Source organism: Rhinopithecus bieti, unplaced genomic scaffold, assembly GCF_001698545.2.
Source record: "Rhinopithecus bieti isolate Rb0 unplaced genomic scaffold, ASM169854v2 scaffold_1037, whole genome shotgun sequence".
NCBI classification, from domain to species: domain Eukaryota; kingdom Metazoa; phylum Chordata; class Mammalia; order Primates; family Cercopithecidae; genus Rhinopithecus; species Rhinopithecus bieti.
The window spans coordinates 183,747-200,660 of NW_016803268.1; the positions used below are offsets into that span (position 1 = coordinate 183,747).

Here is a 16,914-nt window from a genome sequence, read left to right on the forward strand (position 1 = left end):
GGGAGGTGGGAGGAGGGAGGAGGGAGGTGGGAGGGGAGGTGAGAGGAAGGAGGAGAGAGGTGGGAGAAGGGAGGTGGAAGGTGCGAACTGGGAGGAGGGAGGTACCTCTCTGGCCTGACGTAGGAGTAGATTGTGTCCGAAGGAGGCAGAGGGTCAAACCCCATCACAGACTGCGTGGTCACGTCCTTCAGAAAGGGACACAAAACGAAGATGCTACGCATGCTGCCGGGGGGCCTCTGCCTCTCCCAGCAGAGTCCTTCAGTCGACTCCAGCGTGGACTGGATGCATCTGCTGAGAGATAGCCACAGAGTCTGACAGAAACGGCTGTGCTTTTTGTACCAACGAGCTTTGGGTGAGGGTGGGACAGTCCTTCTGCCACCAGGACACTCACGGGAGTCGAGGTGAACCTGCGAGGCGTCTGCCCTGCACACCGGAGTATGTGGTGGGGAAGGAAGGGGGTCACGTGCTGCTCACGCCTGCCAAGATCTTCACCACGTGTCAGAAGCTCTCACTTCAGCAAATGCAGGCTACAGGGACCCTGAGCCGCCCGCGGGTTGCACAGAGCTCCTGGTGCACTCGCTGCCTCGCCCCTCAGCCCCCACGCACAGTGCCATGTGCTACCACTCAACTAAGAAGAGTCAGAAGCTCATAGCCCCGGACAAAGCCAGCCATGCCGGTCATAAGGGCCTGCAGAGCAGCCGAAGTTAAACCAGGAGGCACTAAGCTGTCCCCAATGGACGCTCCGTGGTCCTGCGACCCTCCGACTTGCTGGTTTTCTCACTCGTTCTATCTCACCCCTTAACAACAGTATAAAATCCTTAGGTTTTTGAGATAGAAGCAGCACCTCCAGCACAGGAGGTGTCAGAGCAGGACTATACCCCAGCAGCTGCACCAAGCACTCAGAAGACCATGGACGGAGCAGTTCACCAAGGTGACTACTCAGCTCGTGCTCTGAGCCCCCAAATGATTTCTCTCTCAAAACAACAAGCACCCGAACCCTGGCTGCCAGGAAAGGAGGAGCCCTCTGCGCTAGCCCCTACCCCTGCCATGGCAGAGCTGGGCTGCTGAGGGAGCCTGCACCACGCACGTCTGCACGTGGACCGCCCGGAGCAGAAGGGGCGTTCATGTGACCGGCTTACACAAAGCTCCCATTTCAGCCTTTCTCCCTTACCGGGGGCAGGGCAGCCACGGCTTCCTTGATCTCAGAGAGGATCACATGACGGTGGATATTCCTGGGTGCACGCTGGTAGAGCACCTTCCGCCTGAGGCCGGGAAGAAACAAGGTACAGTAGACAGACATGGCAAATGAAATGGTAGCCACCACAGCACCAGGGTCCCCACCCCCACCCAGCACTGGGCATCTCGCTGCATCTCTGGTGCCTCCGAACACTGCACATTTTACCATTTGACTCTCAAGCAGAGGCAGCACAGCTGGTCCTGGCCTGTGGTTAGGGAACCTCTAGGGGCCAATCCCAGCCGCAGGGCCTGTGACTCAGCCTCTTCATCCAAAGAACAAGAACGATGAGAGCCGTGGCCAGTGGCTTCTGGTGGGAATTCACTGAGTTCAACTACATGAAAGGACACCTCGGCGTGTCCCTGCTGCGGCTACAGGCAGACACTGGGCCCCGCTGGAGGTCGCTCTCGGACAGCAGTACAGGGAACAAAACGCTCCGTCCGCGAGAAATGTCCAGTCCAGTGAGGAAGCAGACACGTGGACAGGACCCATGACTGCCAGGGGCTGGGGGCACCAGCACCTCTTGGGCCGCCCCGGGCACAGCCTCACGTCTGCAGCACACAGACTTCACTGTGGAGATGCAAATGGGTGCCACTCCCACGCGGTCCTCACCGAGCCTGGCCACACCGTGCGCAGAGCCACGGTGCTGACGCTCAAACGAGCATGGGGCCACAGGCGAAAGAGACAAGAACAGGTGAGGGGCTGCCTGTCAGATGCAGATGCATCAGGGCACGAGCCTCCAAAATGTTCACACACAGGGGACTCTCATCTCCGCCAGTTTACCCCCAAGATGCTGGTGTGACAGACTCGTCATCACCTCAGCTCATGTGGAAACACTGCACGACCAGAAGCCACCACTCCAGCCCCAGGCACCCGGGAACAGCAGCTCGGGACTCTGTGCTGATGACCACAGCTGCCTCCCAGGAAGCCTCTGGGACAGGCCAAGGGCTGTGTTCCATCTCGTAGGCTCCACACAGGCCCCACAGCAGCGGAGGCCAAGCTGCTCACAGCCCCTCTCGCCTCCTGAATCCGAGGCCCTCGTGTCTGGGATGAGGGTCCCTGAGGAGGGGGCGTGGCAGGCCTTGTGCAAACCCCTAGCTCACCGGTTCTCACAGGCTTCCACGACAGGGTCCCCGGCGTCCACAGTCTGCAGAACCGCACGGACGTTCTCCTCCAGCCAGCTCATGGTGGCAGGCTCTTTCCAGAGAAAGTGTGACCTCCCGAGGTACAGGCTCACCAGCTGGCTCAGGGCAGGGGGCTGGCTGTGGGAGAGCAAGGGCCATGAGCAGAACCCTCTTTAGGCCAGGGCCTGCCTCGAGGCCAGAAGAGTCCCAGGGTTGGGTAGAGGGGTGGTCTAGGGAGTGCCCTGTGGCCTCAAGTGGAAGGGGGCCCCTAGGCTGCTGGCCTGAGGGCGTGGGGCTAGGGCACACAGGTATGTGCCACGAGCCTGCTGGGTGCTGTTTGTGTTCTTTAGGAAGCACAACCGACTTCACAGAAATGTGAAACTGCAACCAGGGTGGGTCAATCTGTGCACACACAGGGCGAGCCCTGGAGGTCCGCACCGGCTCCCAAGGGCCAGGGGATGACCCCGCGGCGTGCGTTTTCTCTTGTGTTTGTTCCCTCTTCATTTGCTTGTTTTATGAGACAGGGTCTCGCTGTCACCCAGGCTGGAGTGCAGGAGCACAAACAGCTCACTGCAGCTTTGCCCTCCTAGGCACAAGCCAACCTCCCACCTCGGCCTCCCAAAAAGCTGATTACAGGCATGTGTCACCGCGCCCGGCACCTCTTTACCAGCCTCGGTTTTAAGCTGGAGGCTGCTCACCTATCCCACCTGGGCTTTCCCACAGAGAAGGGGGCTCCTGAGCCCTCCCACGTCAAATGATAGTCCCCGGGGCCACCACCACAGCCCCTCCTGCTGCCGGGAGCAGGTCCCCCACGCCCTCTCGGGATGAGTGAAAACAGCTCCCAGGCTCCGAACCCACAGGCACCCACAGATGAGCCCCGCCAGCCACTCTTCACCTTATTTCGGCATTGGGTCCAAAGAAGCTGTGACTGGAAACCGTGATGTCGGGCCGCACGCTGCAGGACTCGAGCAGAGGCAGGAGGACTGCAGGGGAAGCGGAGGCTCTATGGGGGCCCTCAGTACAAACCCGGCCACTCCCAGCCCCCGAAGTGGTAACGGACACAGTGAGGTCCTTGTCACAGACACAGCTGTTCTAAGGTGGAAGAGTCTGCAGGGCCAGCGGCTTGCTTCTGGGTGGCATTCTGAGCTGCTGCTGCTGGCGTGCCCAGGGTGTGAGGCTGGGGTCTCCTTCACACCAGCCCCAAGGAGCCTCCCAGCGTCCCCATCTGCATCCAAGGGAAGATTCACCCACCACCCTCCACACACGTGGGGTTGTTTTTCTTTCTTTCTGAGACAGGGTCTCACTCTGTCGCCCAGGCTGGAGTGCAGTGGCGCGATCTCAGCTCATGACAACCTCCACCTCCCAGGCTCAAGTGATTCTCCTGTCTCAGCCTCCCGAGTAGCTGGGATTACAGGCGCCCGCCACCGCGCCCAGTTAATTTTTGTATTTTTAGTAGAGACTGGGTTTCACCATTTTGACCAGGCTGGTCTCGAACTCCTGACTTTAGGTGATCTGCCCACCTCGGCTTCCCAAAGTGCCGCGATTACAGGCGCCTGCCACCACGCCTGGCTAATTTTTGTATTTTTGGTAGAGACAGGATTTCACCATTTTGACCAGGCTGATCTTGAACTCCTGACCTCAGGTGATCCGCCCACCTCGACCTCCCAAAGTGCTGGGATTACAAGCGTGAGCCACTGCACTTGGTCAGGGTTGGATGTTTTAATCTCAAAGACTGGACCCCACGGCAGGCTGGTGGGAGCAGAGGCCACCTGTGCCCAGTGGAAGGGCCAGCACTGCAGGGCTGTGTTGAGGTCGGAGGCCGCCATGTGGGGGAATGGGCCCCCAGGGCAGAGCCTGTTCCACCCCCATGCCTGCAGTGATCTCCAGTGCTCTGAGATAAGTGGCAATGGCTTCTTGGGAGCCCGCCTGCCTTCGAGGGAGGAGCTGACACTACAGCGTGTGAGACAGCGGCACAGCTCTGCCGTGTAGGACAGGGCCTCCCAGCCCCGCTCCCAGACAGGGCTGCACTGGTGGACCACAGCACATGGCCAGCTGCATGCGGGCCCCACAGGAGGACAAAGGTGCTTCTTAGACACAGGAGATGAAGCTTTTGGGGTCAGTGAGCAGACTGAGGCCTGGCCAGGCCCCTCTGGTGGGCACACTTCTGCTTGTGCTAGAAGCTGCCCAACCCAATGCTGTGGGCCTCCCTGGGGCCCAGACAGAGCCCTAGAAACCCACAGAACCAGGGAAGGGTTGATGCTTCCGAGACGTTCTAATAGATGATGAGTGGTCACGCAGTGTGTGTGTACCAGCTGCACGCAAAGAACCCTCACCCCTCACAGCCCCTCAGAGGAGCCCCGTCTTAAAGAGGGATTTCTCACATGCTGTCAGGCAGGGTCAGCCCCCAAGGTCTGCCCAGGTGGCAGCCTCACTGTGCCCGTCCACATGTGTGTGGAGTGAGGCTACCCAGATGCAGTCAGGGTTCAGGGGCTGTGCAGGCTGAGTCTGTGTGGACAGCACAGACCTCCGTTCTGCATCCCAGCATGGTACTGAGCACAACTCTCTCGGCCATGCCTGGGAACTGCTGAGACCTTCCTCTGCTTTGTTCTCCTCCCCAGCACTGGTACAATCCAATGCCCAGCACCACCCAGCCAGTTCTGTCTCTGCGCTCTAGAACACAAGCCCTGCGGGGGTCGGGATGCCTGCCACCTCCTCGTGCCTGGCGTGGCATGCAGCGGGTTCTGAGATGAGCCGATCATCTTTCAGGTTTGGTAGGGCAGGTTTGCAGGCCCTACCAGAGAATGCATATTTCTGTAGGTGTGGGGAAGGACTGGGACCTGGCCTCCCCTACCAGGAAAAGCAGCCCCCATGGCTGGACACACCCCTACCCCAGGCGAGACGCGGCACCCACCTCCAGGGAACATGGTGAGCGCCTGCTGTATCAAGAGAGAGGCCTTCTCCCTGGCAGAGCTCCGCTCGTGCTCAGGGAGGTCTGTCTGCTGGCTCAGCAGGAAATACGCCAGTGGAACGGAGAAGGCAAAATTTGGGAGCTGGGACAGGTTCCGATGAGCCTACAGGGGATGAAGAAACAGCCGTGGAGCCTTAAGTCAAAGACAAAACATGTCAGTCTGCAGAGGCTCTGACGCCACCAATGGGCCCTACCCCCAGCAGGTATATTCTGCAGGCAACACAGGGACCTTCTTCTAACTCAGCATAAAGATAACTTAAAACATCCACCTGGGGGGCTTTCCGCGAAGAAGAGACAGAGTGCGTGGGAGGGCCTGAGGAGTAGACTGCGTGGGAGTGAGGAGGCTGTGGGGAGTGAGGGTCCCACCTGCCGCAGGCATCCTCTTGGAAGCTCAGCAGTCAATGTTCTCAACTTGGAAAATTTACAAAGACGAGAACAGCCTACCGCGCGCGAGTTTCCGGGAACAGCCCACCGCGCGCGAGTTTCCGGGAGCAGGCCACCGCGCGAGTTTCCGGGAACAGCCCACCGCGCGCGAGTTTCCGGGAACAGCCCACCGCGCGCGAGTTTCCGGGAGCAGGCCACCGCGCGAGTTTCCGGGAACAGCCCACCGCGCGAGTTTCCGGGAACAGCCCACCGCGCGCCAGTTTCTGGGAACAGCCTACGGCGCGAGTTTCCGGGAACAGCCCACCGCGCGCGAAGTTTCCGGGAGCAGGCCACCGCGTGAGTTTCCGGGAACAGCCCACCCCGTGCGAGTTTCAGAGAACAGCCCACCGCGTGAGTTTCCGGGAACAGCCCACCCCACGCGAGTTTCCGGGAACAGCCCACCCCGTGCGAGTTTCCGGGAACAGCCCACAGCGCGAGTTTCCGGGAACAGCACACCCCGAACGAGTTTCTGGGAACAGCCCACCCCGCGCGAGTTTCCGGGAACAGCCCACTGCGCGAGTTTCGGAGAACAGCCCATTGCGCGAGTTTCCGGGAGCCGCCCACCCCGCGTGCGTTTCTCTTGCCCTTCTCAGCCTTACATATCATAGACAGGTGATTCACTGCATTTTCTATCAAAATGCGATCACAGACTGTTTTGTGACCTTAAACACCATCATCAACATTCTTCTGCAGACCCATTTTGGGGGACTCCCTGAGGTTTCCCTGCACCTACACTTTTGTGAGCTCCAGGAATTTCTATAAACCATATTCCTGGGAGTGAGACTTCCTGGCCACTATGCCAAATGCTAAAAAATCAGAATAATGTACCCACTTTCATCATCCATGAACATGTGCAATGAAAACATTCAACACAGCAACAGAGAAAGTCCAGAGCTGTCACCGCCTTCTCCCCAGCCCCAGGCCCTGCTGGAGGTTAGCATTACAAAGCCCCACGTGTCCGTCCACAGAAGCGCTACCCAGTAGGAACATAATGGGAGCCCAGGTGTCAATTTAAATTTCCTAGGAGCTGCATTAAAGAGAAAACTAGTGAAATTAACTTTAATATAGTATATCTAACCCAATACACCTAAATTATCATTCCAACATTCCAACGGGGGACAGAGCTCAAGTCTCTCCTGCTGTACTCACACTCTTCCCATGGAACAGGACGGACGTGCTAGGGGTCCCTGTGCCAGCCCCATGCAACCAGCCCTTCCTCTGCCTCCCAGCTGCATCCTCCCGAAATGCCCACGAGGAGCTTGGGTCTTCCAGTTTTTTGTCATTACCAGCATCACGGTCCTTGCAGACACATTTGTGCATGTGTACACACGTATGAGGATTCTGACATAAGGCTGCTGTACTGTCCCTAGGAAAACCAGATTCCACGCCCTAGAAGCGGCAAGGGAGACAAGCAAGGCAGGAGGACGGGGTTCTGCCCTAGGGCGATTACCATTTCATCCCCAAACTGTCCCGTGAGCACACAGATACCAAACCAAGAAAATAGAAGAAGCAGATGTCTGTCCCTCCACGGGACCTCACCAGACTCGCACCTACCTCCCACTCCTGGAAGAGGCGGATCAGGTACTCGTAGTTCCGGGCCCGCAAGGCCAGGTGGTCGATCAGCAGCAGCATGCAGAGGGGGTCCTCGTCCGGCTCCAGACTTCCAGAGGCAGCGCAGAGAGCAGAGCAAAGGGCAACACGGGCACCATCAGGCTGGCCTGCAGCCAGGACAGGGAGCACGGGCGGGCTTGGCCCTGAGCAGACACTCACCTCAAAATGAGCTTGCAGTACTCCAGCGCCGTGCGCGGGCAGCCTCGCTTCTCCAGGAAGCTCATCTGCTTGTAGAGGGCCAAGTAGAAGCTCCTAGATCCAAAATAGTTCCACATGAATTACAGCGACACAAAGGAGAACGCCCTGTGGACAGAGCTGCGGCCAGCACCTGCTCCACCCCACCCTCCGCTCAGCGCCCCGGCCAGCACCCGCTCCACCCCACCCTCCGCTCAGCGCCCCGGCCAGCACCCGCTCCACCCCACCCTCCGCTCAGCGCCCCGGCCAGCACCCGCTCCACCCCACCCTCCGCTCAGCGCCCCGGCCAGCACCCGCTCCACCCCACCCTCCGCTCAGCGCCCCGGCCAGCACCCGCTCCACCCCACCCTCCGCTCAGCGCCCCGGCCAGCACCCGCTCCACCCCACCCTCCGCTCAGCGCCCCGGCCAGCACCCGCTCCACCCCACCCTCCGCTCAGCGCCCCGGCCAGCACCCGCTCCACCCCACCCTCCGCTCAGCGCCCCGGCCAGTACCCGCTCCACCCCACCCCTCGCTCAGTGACCCGGCCAGTACCTGCTCCACCCCACCCTCTGCTAAGTGCCCCGGCCAGCACCACCTGCTCCACCCCCATTCTGCTCTCTGGGTTCTACTGGCATTTCCTAGTTGCCCAGCACACAGAGAGCCATGTCTGGAGAGGAGGTATGTGCTCTCCTTGTCCTTTACAGAGTTATACACAAATTTGCATACTGAAAATCAAACTTCTTTGAAATCTTGATCTTGTTTTTGTTTATTAATTATCATTTACAGGGAGAGAGTTAAAATCTCCTGTTACAATTATGATCTTAATTTATCCTCCAGTCTCAACAGCGGCTAACAGCACTCAGGCTGGATACACGGAGCCCGTGACTTTTGGATGCTGGTGGGCTGCTACTTCTATCAACAGCCCACTGTCCCTTTCATGCCTGGAAAGATTAATATTTTATAATCTACTTCGTTCGGAGTATTTCGAATGAAATTCAAATAAGAATTTCATTGGAAGAGACAAAACTAACATAAAGAAAACCAGTGGAGGAAACTCAGATCCAGCACACATTGCAGACAATCCGTGCAGAAGGGGTCAGTGGACCTTGGCTTGCCAGGAGGGCCGAGGGGAGGAGCAGATCCCACATTAGAGACAACCCAGGGTGGCCAGAGAAACAGGGCGCTGCACACAGGAGAGGCAGGACAGCGGACAGAAGCTGGTCTACTCCACAAAAGGCCCACAGGACAGGCTGCGGGAAGGTCTGGCGGAAGCCAGTCCAGGTCTGACCATTGAGGGCTGATGCCAGAGGGATGGCTTTAGGGGCAGAAGTATCTGAAAGAAGAGAGTCCTGCACATGTGGCCGCTCAGCACAGGTGAGCAAGGGTCAGGCTGACTCTGAGCTCCTCACTGATTTAAGCTCAAACCTGCAAAGCCCTCCAAAGCTTCTAAACTTGCTAGGGATGGGTTTTCTCAGCCAGACACAGAAGGAAATGCAATTGCAGAGCCCACTGTGGAGATGTGGTTTCTCAGTCTCACTTCCTTTTTTTTTTTTTGGAGAGACAAGGTCTCACTCTGTTGCCCAGGCTGGAGTGCACTGGCATGATCTCGGCTCACTGCAGCCTCAACCTCCTGCTCGCTTGAGCGATACTCTTGCCTCAACCTCCCAAGTAGCTGGGACTACAGGCACGCGCCACCAGGCCTAGCTAGTTTTTAAAATGTTCTGTAGTGGCCAGGCGCAGTGGCTCACGCCTGTAATCCCAGCATTTTGGAAGGCCGAGGCAGGTGGATCACAAGGTCAGGAGATCCAGACCATCCTGGCTAACACGGTGAAACTCTCTCTACTAAAAAATACAAAAAATTAGCCGGGCGTGGTGGCACGTGCCTGTAGTACCAGCTACTCGGGAGGCTGAAGCAGGAAAATTGCTTGAACCCGGGAGGCGGAGCTTGCAGTGAGCCGAAATCATGCCACTGCACTCTAGCGGGGGCAACAGAATAAAACTTCATCTCAAAAAAAAAAAAAAAAAAGTTCTGTAGAGACTGCATCTTGCCATGGTGCCCAGACTGGTCTTCACACCGGGCTCAAGCAATCCTCCCACCTCAGCCTCCCAGAGTGCTGGGATTACAGGCATGAACCACTGTGCCCAGCCAGGGTCATTTCTAACACAAACATTTATTTTTATTTTTATTTTTTAAGAGATGAGGTCTCACTTTGGTGCCCAGGCTGGACTTGAACTCCTGGGCTCAGCAGACCTCCTACTCTGACCTCCAGAGTGGCATCAGGCATGTCCACAGACAAATGTAAACCTGGGCTGAGCCAATCCAATCCCTCCATCCTTGGGACCAGAGAGAGGAAGGTGGGTCACTCTGGACCTGTGGGCCCTGGTCCACCCTGGAGGGCAGTCATGCGGTGCCTGCTGCACCTCCCCCAGCCTCACTCGCAGGAGAAGGGAGGGGGAGCTGTGTCCCCTCCAGGGCGGCTGCACTCACCTGTTCTCGGGTCTGCGGTAATCCAGCCGGCAGGCCCCGCTGGTGAGACTGAACAGGGGGTGGAATGCACATTCCATGCTGTACAGCGCTCTCTCTGCAGGCACACGGTCGCCAGGGGAGGGTGTCATGGCCACACACAGCAACCACGGCCCCTCCTCTGATGATGGACAGCAAGGAAAGGTCTGGACGGAAGGTCATGCAACTAGAATCCTGGACACTGAGAGGGCAGATAGGACCCTGGGTACCCTGGATGCCAGGCTGCATTTATTTCAACCACAGAACTTGTCAGCTTGAGACGGAAACACCTTAAACACCATGAGGCACAACTGCCGCCATGTCCTGACAGAACCAGGTGTCCACGTGGGCAGCACAGGCGCGTCCACCGAAGGCTGCGCGTGCACACTGACATCAGCACCACTATTTACAACAGCCCACGTGGCTGTCAACTCATGACGGACACACAAAACGTGGTCCGTCCACACGGTGGAGGAAAAACAAACAACGTTCTGGTTCGTGCTACAATGAGGATGAACCTTGAAAACCTGATTGTAAATAAAAGCCAGAGGGCCAGACGCGGTGGCTCACGCCTGTGATCCCAGCACTTCGGGAGGCCGAGGCGGGCGGCTCACGAGGTCAGGAGACCATCCTGGCAAACACAATGAAACCCGTCTCTACTAAAAATACAAAATATTAGCCAGGCGTGTTGGCGGCTGCCTGTAGTCCCAGCTACTCAGGAGGCTGAGGCGTATATTAAACACCAACAACAAACAAAAGCTTTCAATGGGTAAGTTCTGTGCCATGTGGGTTGCATCTCAATAAAGCTGTCGTGGATATCCTGGCAGCCCCCGTCATCTTACACCACCGCATCTGTCTTGATGGCCTGAGGTGCTCCCACAGCTGACGGGAACGGGTGGGGGCTCTGCCTTACCTACGAGGTCTCGAGCCATCTCCTGATCCTCTTGAAAGCGGCAGGCATCGCTGAGCTGCAGCAGCGAGTCAACGTGATAAGGGCTCGTCTGGAGCAGAACCTACCAGAAGGGAGGACAGCCCTGGAGGAAAGGCACACACAGCCCTCTTGGGGACAGACACCCAGCAAGGCCCCGGCTACCAGGCACGCCTTTCTTTCAGGCATTTAAAACCAGGGGAGGCTGGGCACAGTGGATCATGCCTGTAATCCCAGCACTTCAGGAGGGCGAGGCAGGAGGATCACTTGAGATCCAGAGTTCGAGACCAGCCTGGGCAATGTGGCAAACCTGGTCTCTAATAAAAATACAAAAATTAGCCGGGTGTGATGGCGTGTGCCTGTAATCCCAGGTACTTGGGAGGCTGAGGCAGAAGAACGGCTTGAACCCGGGCTGAGACTGCGCCAATGCACTCTAGCTTAGGCAAGAGAGTGAGATTCCGACTCCAAAAACAAAAACGGGAATTACCAGGGTCGACACTCACAACATCCCCTAACTCAAAACGGGCTAGTTATTATTGCTAAGCTGAACCAATGATATGATTTAAAGCAAGAATTCAAACCTGACATGCCCAGGCCGGGGCCACCTAACTCCCCACCACGCCCCAAGAAAGAGGAATGGAAAGCAGCAGCTTTTCCCACAGGGGAGACGACGCTGAGCTCTCAGAAGCATCCTGCCCCTGACCACAGCCTTGAGGCAGCATGGACGGGGTGAGGGTGGCCAGAGAATGTGAGGACGGGCTCCCTCTGGTTCTGAAGACGGGGTTGGTTAGGGTCTCGCGACCCTGGGGCACCAAGCCTGGGGGTTTGTAAGGAGAGGACTCCATCACTGACAGGTGGATGGACTACCCGAGGATTGTGAGGGGCTGCCTGGGGCTGCCTGGGGCTGTACGGCGGCTGCGTGGGGCTGCCCGGGGCTGTGAGGGGCTGCCTGGGGCTGTCGGGGCTGCCTGGAGGCTGTCGGGGACTGTGTGGGGGCTGTCTGGGGTCAGGAAATCTGAGCTGCTCCCCTGTGCTGAGCTGCAGGAGGCAAGGGCAGCAGTGAGGAACCCCAGAGTCCTGGGCCTGCGTCACACGGCACTACTGCACGGTCTCCAAGAACGGCTGAGAACGCAGGGCTCCAGCCTCTTCTCTGAGGATGGATGGAGCTCACTCTGCCTAGAGCCTCTGAACACATCTCCCTCTGGTCACGGGGCCAGACCACCCTGCAGAGACTGGCACCCTTCCTGTTGGGAAGGGCAGGAGTTAGCACGCCTCCCCCAACCACCAGGGAAGCAGGAGGCCCAGGGCAGTGGTGGCTACACGGCCCCTGTTCCTGTCGGGGGCTGCAAGGACCACGCACCACGATGTTGTTCGGCTCCATAGACTCCACGGCCACCAGGAACTTGTGCTGAGCCTGCTGGTACTCCTCACTGTGCTCAAACGCAAAGAAGGAGAGGCCTTTTTTTGATTCCAGCAGCCGCATGGACAGACCTGGGAGGGGAGAGTGCTCAGGGAGGGTGTGCCGGGAGCAGGCATGTGGGCAGCTCCAAGCACAGCCTTCACCCTCGTGTTCTTGACGAGGCCCCTGCAATATCAACAAACTTGACCTGAGTGTGTACTCACGCGTATCACCCAGGTCCGGGCACCTTCCCAGAACACCCGCAGTCTGGTCTACACCAGGAGGCGGCATCCTGTCTGCTTTAGCTTCCTATAAAGATGTGTTTCCCCCCAGAACTCAGATACAGCTCAAGCCCCACTGGCCTGGAGGGAGTGTCAGGGACAAGGACACACACAGGTCACAGGTCACCAGATCTGGCCAGGCCAAGCACTGTCCCCAGACCAAGTCTGACAGAGGTGAATGTCCAGGGTGGCCGTGGAAGGGCGGGGTGGAGTGCGGTGGCACAGCTGGCCACAGCACCAGGCCTCTGAAGCCACAGAGCTTTGTAGCATGTGGCCACCCTATCTCTCTGCTCCCCGTCTGACTGGGTGCGCGGGGCCCCGTTTCTTCTGATAAACCTGAAAAGCTCAGCCTCCCAGGACCTCCATGGAATAGGTCCCCTGCAGTGATACCTTCTTGATGGCCCTGCCCAAGGCCCGAGTCCTGCAGGAACACATGGCCATGGAGCCCCTGTCTGCAGTGCTCAGGGGGTCCTGCTAGGAAGGGAAGGGGCCATGAGCAGCAGCGTCCACCTGTGGACAGCACAGGCCTCGCTCTTAGACGCGTCCTTACAGAATGTACGCAGGCAATCTCTGGCACCCCCCCAGACACAAGCGCAGGAGAGGCAGGCATGGGAGCCGCGGCAGCACTGACGGCAGCAGCCAAGCCAATCGCCAAGGGCACCGCACAGCTCCCTTCCCACAGGCCATCCCTGCCCTGGCCCCTGAGGGCCTCCTGACACTTCCCTGCACCACACCACCAAGTACCCAACACTCCATGCCTGTCTTCACTGCGGCAATTTATTTTAAAATCACGTGCACTTATTAGTTTGCAATAATATACAAAATATTGCAGTTTAAAATGAACTCGACTGCTTCCATAAGGCAAAGGTCGATGGCAGAACGGTAGGAAGAACCTGCATGAAAAGACAGTCACACAAAGACGGTGCCTGGGAGGCTCTGTATCGAGGTCCTGGGCCAGGCCTCCAGCACTCAAGCCCTCAGTGTGGCAACAAACAGTCACACAGTGTGCACGGGTACTCCTGGAGCGAGAGGCTCGGCTCAAGGGGCACTAATGCCCCCCAGTGCCCAGCGCGGGCCAGTGCCCAGACCCCCCCCAGCAGCCTCTGCAGACCCTCACCTGGTTTGCTGTACCGGGGCCAGGTGCTCTTAGGGGTGGTCAGCCATGTGCACTTGGGGTACACGCGCTGTCTCTGCCGTGGCCTGGGGAGAATGGGACACAGGTACAGCTTTACTTCCTGTGGTGTGTGGGGACCAAGGCTTGGCTGCCTGATCCCTGCAGGGGCTGTGGAAGCAAAACTGAGGGGCGGAGAGGGCATGTGGGGCAGGATGGGGATGCAATAGGGACAGGATGCAAACAAGCCTCAGCAACTGCTGCGGGACGGGTGGAGCAGGGAGGGCCCCACAGAGAGAGAAACAATTCTGGCCGGGCGCGGTGGCTCACACCTATAATCCTGGCACTTTGAGAGGCCAAGATGGAGGATTTCTTGAACCCAGGAGTTCCAGACTGGCCTGGGCAAGACAGCAAAACCCCATTTCTACAAAGGATTTTAAAAATTAGCCTGGCGTGATGGTCTGCACCTGTGATCCCAACACTCCAGCCTGGGTGACAGAGCAAGACCCTGTCTCAAGAAGAAAACAAAAAAAGAAAATGAAAAGAAAGAGAATAACATGCTAATATTTCCACATGCCCATCACTCAACTTAAGAAACCAACCACCTCTGATGTAACAGCAGCTCCATGCCTTTTCCATGCTGCCCTACCCGCCCCGCTTAGATACCACCTGACCAGTGCTTAGGGTGGGCCTGACCCCGTGGCAGAGACCCCCAAATAACAGAGCTCAGGGCACTCTGCCTGAGCACACAGGTGCAGGAGAGGTGGGGCGTGGGAGCTGTGGCAGCATGGACAGCAGCAGCCATGCCCACAGTCACCATCAGCACAATGCAGTTCCCTGCCCGCGGGGCCATTCCTGCCCTGGCCCCAGGCCCCCGCAGTTCAGCCACTGCAGAGCGGAGGCCAGCGTGGTGGGCCCTCCTGACGTGAAGGTGGCCCCAGCCTGCTTCTCCTGCCTGCAGCACACGCCCAGGCCTAGGAGAGTCATCCTTCAGCACTCTCCTGCGCCAGGTCTACAGAATCCCAGGGACAGCCTGACCCCAGGTCAGCCGTCCCACAAAACGAGTCAGGAAGCCTCCAGAACAGGCCCAGCGAGGCAGCCTGGCCAGATGCCGGGAGGGGCAGGGGACAGAAGTCTGGAGGAGTCTGAAGGCTGGCAGGCACCCCGAGCAACAGGAGTAGTGCTGAGGTGCCGGGGCAATGAGCTGGCCCGGCTGGCATAGTAGGAAGTCAAGCGCCCAAGAAAAAGCAGTGCCTGTGTTTTTCTGAGATTCTGAGAGAACCACCAGAAGCGGAAACAGAAACAGGCCAGGTCTTGTCTTGGAGGAGCAGGACAAGGGCACCGTGGCTTCTCCATGGAAGTTTTTGGTAGAACTTAAATTTTTAAAGAAATAATATAACAAAAGTATAATAATACTATAAAATAATAAAGGCAATTATTGTCAACTAATTACTATTAGTAATCAGTATTAATAGTTATACTAATTACTATTAATTATAATTTGCAGAAATAAAACCATGCAAAAATGTAAAGAAATGGCAAAGACAAACCAAGCAGATGCAAACAAAGAGTGGGACGAGGTGGAACCCTCAGCTCAGGGAAATACAGATAACAAAGTAGACATTTTAAAGTCAATTTTTCACTAACATTCCCAAGGAAACACATCAACACCAAAAATGTAAAGTAAAATATAAAGCAAAACCTGTTAGAAATCCAGGGAAAGTGTGAACAACAGCACATGAAAACATCCTCAATCTACCCAGAATCAAAACACCAACGCTTCTGCCCACACACGATGATGGATTTCCAGACCCACATCACCTACACAAGTAAGAAGGTGAAGGACCCAGGCAGACGCTGAGTGTGAGCTGGTGACTCTACCGAAGGGCACTTTAGGTGACTCAAGATGGGAAAACTCATTCTTGGGCAGTTTCACAGAAATGCCTGCAGACAAGGGGACTGTAGCCAACATCTGGACACATGCTACCACTGGGGTGAAGAAATGACCCGGGGATACCATGGTGCACAAACAAGGCTTAGGCCGGGCGCGGTGGCTCACACCTGTAATCCCAGCACTTTGGGAGGCCGGGCGCAGTGGCTCAGGGCTGTTAATCCCAGCACTTTGGGAGGCAGAGAGGAGCGGATCACTTGAGGTCAGGAGTTCGACGCCAGCCTGGCCAATGTGGTGAAACCCCGTATCTACTAAAAATACAAAAAACAGCCGAGCATGGTGGCGCGTGCCTGTAATCCCAGTTACTTGGGAAGCTGAGGCAGGAGAATCGTTTGAACCCAGGAGGCGGAGGTTGCAGTGAGCTGAGATCACACCACTGAGCTCCAGCCTGGGTGACAAAACGAGACTCCCTCTCAAAAAAAAAAACAAAACAAACAAACAAACAAACAAAATGCTTAGAACTCAGATGTGCAAATAAAAGAGGATGTGTCTGGCTGGGCGTGGTGGCTCATGCCTGTAATCCTAGCACTTTGGGAGGCGGAGGGAGGAGGATCGGTTGAAGCCAGGAGTTTGACACCAGCCTGGACAACAAAGTAAGACCTTGTTTCTACAAAAAATAAAATAAAATAAATTAGCGGTGGCATGTGCCTATAGTCCCAGCTATTTGGGAGGCTGAGATGGGAGGATCACTTCAGGCCATGAGTTCAAAACCAGACTGAGCAACCCAGCAAGATCAGGTCTCTAAAAAACAAAACAAAACAAAACAAAAAAAACGAAACACCTTCTGGACACTTCAATGGAGAGTTCAGAGGCGGAACATACCTCCTACATAAAGTCCCAGAAGCAGACACCCCTGCCTTTCCTCCTATAAGGAGCTGAAAGACCCTGCGCTCCTCATCACAGCCAGCCATCCTCATCTAGGGCTGCCCAACCATTAAGAACTACTGAATACCGGGAGGCGGAGCTTGCAGTGAGCTGAGATCCGGCCACTGCACTCCAGCCCCGGCGACAGAGTGAGACTCTGCCTCAAAAAAAAAAAAAAAAAAGAACTACTGAATGGACACAGATGAAATTTATCTTGGCCGGGCGCCATGGCTCACGCCTATAATCCCAGCACTTTGAGAGGCCAAAGCAGGTGTATGACCCGAGGTCAGGAGTTCGAGACCAGCTTGGCCAACATGGTGAAACTCCATCTCTACTAAAAA

At 56.8% G+C, this 16,914-nt stretch overlaps 1 protein-coding gene across 1 annotated transcript in view; it reads right to left on the minus strand.

Annotated features, from left to right (window-relative positions):
* The window catches only part of TCF25 (TCF25 ribosome quality control complex subunit), a 35,230-nt gene that overhangs the window by 2,948 nt on the left and 15,368 nt on the right, over positions 1-16,914 (minus strand). Inside the window, 11 exon segments of the mRNA XM_017871192.1 lie at positions 106-185; positions 1,172-1,262; positions 2,338-2,496; positions 3,254-3,341; positions 5,270-5,429; positions 7,304-7,409; positions 7,520-7,612; positions 10,025-10,118; positions 10,953-11,052; positions 12,328-12,458; positions 13,765-13,847. Coding sequence (XP_017726681.1) covers positions 106-185; positions 1,172-1,262; positions 2,338-2,496; positions 3,254-3,341; positions 5,270-5,429; positions 7,304-7,409; positions 7,520-7,612; positions 10,025-10,118; positions 10,953-11,052; positions 12,328-12,458; positions 13,765-13,847 — 1,185 coding nt within the window.